The 5,902-nt window shown below is 45.6% G+C and overlaps 1 protein-coding gene across 1 annotated transcript; it reads left to right on the top strand.

The window, feature by feature from the left end:
• Positions 1-583: 583 nt before the first annotated feature.
• On the top strand, positions 584-4,559 carry LOC129739126 (uncharacterized). Its single transcript, XM_055730521.1, has 4 exons — positions 584-1,383; positions 1,453-2,067; positions 2,133-2,334; positions 2,958-4,559. Exons 1-4 carry the CDS (start codon positions 644-646, stop codon positions 3,510-3,512), a joined length of 2,112 nt encoding a protein of 703 aa, XP_055586496.1. The 5' UTR covers positions 584-643; the 3' UTR covers positions 3,513-4,559.
• The last annotated feature ends 1,343 nt before the right edge of the window (positions 4,560-5,902 follow it).

Here is a 5,902-nt window from a genome sequence, read left to right as displayed (position 1 = left end):
ATACCGATCTTTTTAACCAAATCACGGCTTGAGACGTTGGGATTTGCTTTAATCATCCGCTTCACCTTTCCCTCCGTCTTTTAGTTCTCCGGTTCCAGTTTTCTTCCAGCTCCTTTTCCGTGGTCCAACGTCAACCGCTCCTGGAACCGCTTCAACACTCTGGAGACAGTTGAATGATAAATGTTCAACACTTTTCCCAACTGCCGGTGCGACAGGTCAGGAAATTCCAGGTGTTTGGAAAGAATTTATTCTCTCGACTCGCGTCGGTTCACCTACATTTTCGTTGAATCGAAAAACACTACTCCGAGTTTGACAGCATGTAAACAATACACATCAATTAGAAAGTGTGCAAATTTGGGTTGATTTTTACCCAATGGTAAAAAAAGAAATGCCCTAATTTCGTGTTCGCCCTTTATGGCCAGCAGAAAAATCTTGCACTATTGAATCAACCCACATGATGCTCAAATTTGATGCTGATTTGCCAACGTTTCGACTCGAGATTAAATCTTCCTCAAGAATTGAAGATTTTATTTTTAAACCAACTAACCATCTCTCTTCTTTCCACTTACAGATCTCGGTTCCGGTTTCCAGCGAAAAAAAAACACCTGTCAAAATTACGCCCCCGTCGGGAACGCAGATCAAAATGCTGCCGCAACAGTATTGCCTCCGGTGGAAGTACCACCACAGCAATCTGCAGACGATGTTCTCACAGCTGCTGGATCGAGGTTGCTTCTGCGATGTGACGTTGGCTTGCGAGGGTCGCACAATCCGGGCCCACCGGGTGGTCCTGTGTGCCTGCAGCACCTACTTCGATCAGCTGCTCACCAACTGCACCAGCAGCGAGAAGGACCCGATCATCATCATGCGGGACGCCAAGTTCGAGGACATCAAGTGTCTGATCGAGTTCATGTATAAAGGGGAGATCAATGTGGAGCACGGTTCTCTTGCTTCTTTGTTGAAGACAGCTGAGGAGTTGAGGATAAAAGGGTTGGCGGAAGTTTCCTGGCGGGACGACGAAAGTGCCGGAAGCGATACGAGCGGAACGAATAACAACAATAATAATAGCCTCACGGTTAAGAATGGCAACACTGGAGGTGCCGGAAATAGCGGCAGCAGCAGCAGCAGTATTAAAATCGTTGAGACCAAGAAGCTTTTGGCGCCGCAGCACTCACAGCAAGGTAGCGCCTCGTCGCTCACGCCACTGACCGTTAGCAGTTTGGAGACACGGATGGCCGATTCGCCAAATTTGCCGCTGTTGACTCCACTGACGGCTGGGTCGCCCCTGAATCCCGCCAGCTGTGCCTCCCCGAACAACTACTTCGGCAACAAGAAAAAACGTGGCCGACCGCCGCTGGACGAAGAGTACGACACCTTTCAGCAAATGTAAGTTCCCATAAGATAAGTTTGAAATCGGTGACAGTTTGAACTCTAATTTTTTCTCTTCAATTTTAGACCCAAAATCGCGCACGTTGAAGGTGGCGCCGGAAGTTCGACTCCATTCACCTCGACCTCGCAGCTGGTGGCCGTTATGATGGATGACAGTTCAAGCGAACAAACTCCGCCGCATCATCAGCTGTCTCAACAGCATCAACAGCAATCTCAAATCAGTGCCACGTCCGCCTACCTGGAGCAACAGAGCCGACCTCCGCAAACCCTGCACGAGATGGACTTCGACGAAGAGGCTCACATCCCGCGGCGATTGATCCCCAAACTAGAGCGACCGGACACCCCGCAGGACTATCTGGCGGCGGCCGTTGCCTTCGCAGCCGGACGGCACCACAAGTTCGAGTTCGACGATAGCCCACCGAGCCCAAACGATCATCAGAGTTCCGTTTACCTGACCCCAGAAGAGAAGGAAGAGTGGAAGGACGTTATCCAGATGAACGACTATCTGACCAAGGGTAGGCGACCACAGTTTTGGGAGGAGCCCTTCACCAAACGGGTCATGGATGGGATCAAGAACAAAACGCTGGAGATGAAGAAGGCGGCCAAGATTCTGGGGGTCTCCTATGGGACCCTCTATGGACGGTATAGGGAGACCTACGGCTGTCTGAAGCATCCCTATCGGTGAGTTGTTTTAAATGATTTCTGTAGAAAACTTGCTCATATTTCTCTTCTTTTTCTCCTCTCAGGGGTCCCTTCATGGCAGCCACCCGGATGAACATGTGGTCCTCGATGACCGGAGGCGGCGCCGGAGGTGGTTCGAGCGGCGATGTTGGAGTAGCCACTACCACCGACATCCTCGGAATGCTTCAGCGGGGCATCATCAGCCTGCAGCGGGCAGCCGAACTGATGCACACCACACCCTCGACCATCACCGCCTATCTGGAGCAAGTAAGTATGATGCGGCCTTTCCAGCAGCAACAGACGCCACCGCAAGACGTTACCATTGTGGGCAAATGGGTTCCACCTCTTCCTCCTCCGACTACTCTTTCGAGTGGAGTTGAGGGTGGTGAAGTTGCTTCACCGGTTACGGTCACTCCGATTGGTCCGGCTGCAATGGGTCCTCAAATCAGTAGGGAGGAAACCCAGCAACAGCAGCAGGACGCCGCCTTGGACTTCAGCCGTCGGTCAACGCCACCGGCTGAAGCCGAGGTCGAGGTATCGATTGTACCGGTACCGGTTTGTACGGCGATGTACCCGACACCTCCACCCGGCCCGGTAATGTCTTGGCCGTCGTTGGCCCGATGACAACCTACAAACTTCACACTGACTCTTAGGGACAGCCTAAAGGTCCAAAGCCGCTAAGAAAGGGTATACTAGACGTTGAGGTTAGGGTAGAGTAGTACAGAACAGCGCTGTTCTTTTTCCGTTTTTTTTTACGTTGACCAGTTTGAAGAGGTAGCTTTGGGGTAGCTAGTTGAGTAGCTAGGAGAAGTAGCTTCCCAGCTGGGATCATTCAGTGACAAGATTTTCTCTAAACACTGTTCTCCCATATCGCTATCTGTCGCTCACAGCTCCAGGAAGCGGCCGCGTCTCAACCGGACCCGGAACACCTGGCAGCAGCGGCAGCGGCCGCAGTTGCGATGGCCGAAGAGGAACGATCGCTGCGAGAACAGCACCATCAGCAGCAGCACCAAAATTCGCTCCCTCCTCCTCCCCAGCTCCATCCCCACCCAACGCTCTCGACGCTGGTTTCCGCAGCTCAATTCGATCAGCAAGCGTTTCGAATCAAGCCGGAAATCAGTATATCCCCGCTGAAGAAATCTACCCCACCCACCAGCTCCGTCAGTAGCGTTTCCGTTTCGCCGCCATTAGTGACTCTGGCACCGGCCAGCTCCCTCTATCCGACGGAGGTTTCCGTTCCCATTAGCAGTAGCAACAGTAGCAGCAGCAGTGCCAATAATCCAGCCACCATCATCAGCACCGCCACCAGCAGCAGTAGCAGTGTGATCAGCCTGATCAGCACCGCCACAAGCAGCAGCAGCAGCAGTGCCATGCCGTCTACATCGATGGCAACAACAACAACAACGGCAATGCCGCAGCAACAGCAGCTTTCGAGCAATATCTAAACCGGAAATTCGGTTCCAAACAAAAACAAAAGACACGACGCTACACCGTGCCATATTGTTCTGAAGCCGGACGGAATCGAAAGTTCAAAGCCAACGCGTAACAGAAACGGCTAACCTAAACTAACTAAAAAAAACAGAAACATAGTAAGAGTTAAGGCGGAGAAAAAAAAACATTGTAATATCAAATTGTGATTTATGTTCTTTAGTTAGGATAATAGTATAGCTACTAAAAAAAAGTTCATTCTAAATGAAGTTAAGCCTCCATACCACCCTCTTTTCACGTATACAGAAGTACGACACAAACAGAATTTTCGTTTTATCAGAAAGCACGTGTAAACAATTGAGGTTAGGTTAGAGTAAGTTAGAGAGTTATTCAGTTAAGTTGTATCAGTTCCATTCACTTTAAACGTTACTCTACCGATTGAAAGAGTGTTGACGGTGTTCTAGCTCGGCTTAACACAGCTTTTGGTGCTGCTTTTGATTGATTCATAATCAATGCGTTGTCTAAATGCAGGCGTTTTATGACATCTTTTCCATCACAAAAAAAAAGTCGTTTAGGCCTTGAAATGTTTTAAAAATATCCAACGGAGTCTAGCGAGAAACCTGGAAAACTGTGTTAAGCTGACGTAGAACGCAAAAACAACAACACAAACTTGACGATTGATTTTAAACTCTATTGTTTCCTATTATTTTGATGTCCTTAACGTCGTCGGTTCGATATTAGTTTAGTTTAGATTGTTTAGCAGTCCCTAGCAGTGGGCGAGAATGAAAACGGTGCTTTTTGAGATAGGTTTTCTGATTTAGTTAGATTGTTTTATATTTTGTAGCTTTTATTAACGGACACACATTCTCGTGAGGCGTTTGAAAGCAAACATTGATTGACTTTGATATGGATTCGAATTTTTGTGTTTTTTTTTCAAACAAGTATCAAGAAACAAGAACGTATTATTCGAATTCAGTAATAAAAAAAATTGTCACAATTCGATCAGAAAACAGCAAGCAGAATTCTGAATTTAGAAACAAAACTCATAATCGTAAGGAAAGAAAATCCGTGGGCGTGATTGAGTGCTCATTTATATCACTTTGATATAAATGGGTATACCTTGACGTATAGCAACATTAAATATAGAATAGTGAGAGTATCACAGTTCAGTGTTGCTATAGGCATCAACGGATCACTTCCGACCATAAGTGAAACGGAACCCCTAGATGTCGGTCCCACGGCTTTTAACTAAAGCTCAATCACATGGTCAATCTGGTCCGATCAGAAATGATTGTTTGACCTTTTATTGTCATTTTAATGTTATTTTCTATTTTTCTTAATGTTCTTTTCTATTTTTCAGATCATTCGGAGGTGGAGTTTTTTTTTTTTCTCTCTCTTCAGATATATTCAAATAGTTGGAAAGTTAGAAAGGAGTAGGTTAACATATTCAAATACCATATTCCTCCCCAATGCTCCAGTGGATGTGTATTTGCGGTTTATGAATTACGATGGCTTATTCTTAAATCTAGCTTTTTTCAATCACTGGGGGCTAATTGGATGGAAATGATATTTTGTGGTTTAAGGTTTGTGAAACGGATCTGTCACCTGAGTTGTTTTGATAGTATTATAGTTTAAAGCAAACAGTTTTGGCAATTTTTAAATCTCATTCAAAAGTAGGCATTCAACTATGTGAGGCAGGTAGTGTAGGGCAATGCTCAAACGGTAAGATAGGCTATTATATCCATATTTTGGTGAATTCGCATGATTGTGATGATGTTGTGATAGGAATAAGGTAGCTTACTTCTACTATTAATTTGAGCTAGAATTTTTATTAGTTTGAAATAGGCTTGCTTCAAAAAGCAAACAGGCTCTCACATCCATATTTTGGTAAAATAGTATGGTTCTATGATATGACAGGAACAATGTAGCTTACTTCTACTATTAATTTGATCTCGGTTTATTATGAGTTTAAGCCAGGCTTCTTCTTAGATATTGATAGATGATATGAACTAAAACTCTTTTTTTTCTCTTTTTTTTTTCTTTTCTTTTTTTTCTGTTTTCTTTTCATGTATCGTGGCATGTACTACCGAGAAATCATTTGGTCCAATGATGACGTTGAGCGAACCTTCAAGCCAGCCCCTAACATCATGGGACCCAGACGTTGGCTTTCGCATGACATGGTTGCCAGCCCAAGGATCTAACCATAAATCAACTGCTGAAGATGGTGTCCTGTAACTTGGTGAGATCCTTCCTTTTTATTTTTAATATTTTCAATGCGCTTATAAACCGTAGTATGTAGATGCTTGGGGAGTATGTAGAGGCCAGTCTCGAACCCACCCTTGTCCTTCCTCCAACTGGTATCGGGAGGGGTTGGTTTATTATCTTGAACTGCATTTTATCCATATTC

Source organism: Uranotaenia lowii, chromosome 1, assembly GCF_029784155.1.
Source record: "Uranotaenia lowii strain MFRU-FL chromosome 1, ASM2978415v1, whole genome shotgun sequence".
NCBI lineage: Eukaryota > Metazoa > Arthropoda > Insecta > Diptera > Culicidae > Uranotaenia > Uranotaenia lowii.
The sequence above is the reverse complement of the archived record's forward strand: the minus strand, read 5'-3'. Positions and strand labels throughout refer to the sequence as shown.

What these genes read in the sequence shown, in the direction of transcription:
- LOC129739126 (XM_055730521.1), top strand. Translation starts at nt 644, where the DNA reads ATGCTGCCGCAACAGTATTGCCTCCGGTGGAAGTACCACCACAGCAAT. An exon ending in TGTCTGAAGCATCCCTATCG is followed by an intron (nt 2,068 to 2,132) that starts GTGAGTTGTTTT and finishes TTCTCCTCTCAG; the next exon opens with GGGTCCCTTCATGGCAGCCA. An exon ending in TCACCGCCTATCTGGAGCAA is followed by an intron (nt 2,335 to 2,957) that starts GTAAGTATGATG and finishes TGTCGCTCACAG; the next exon opens with CTCCAGGAAGCGGCCGCGTC.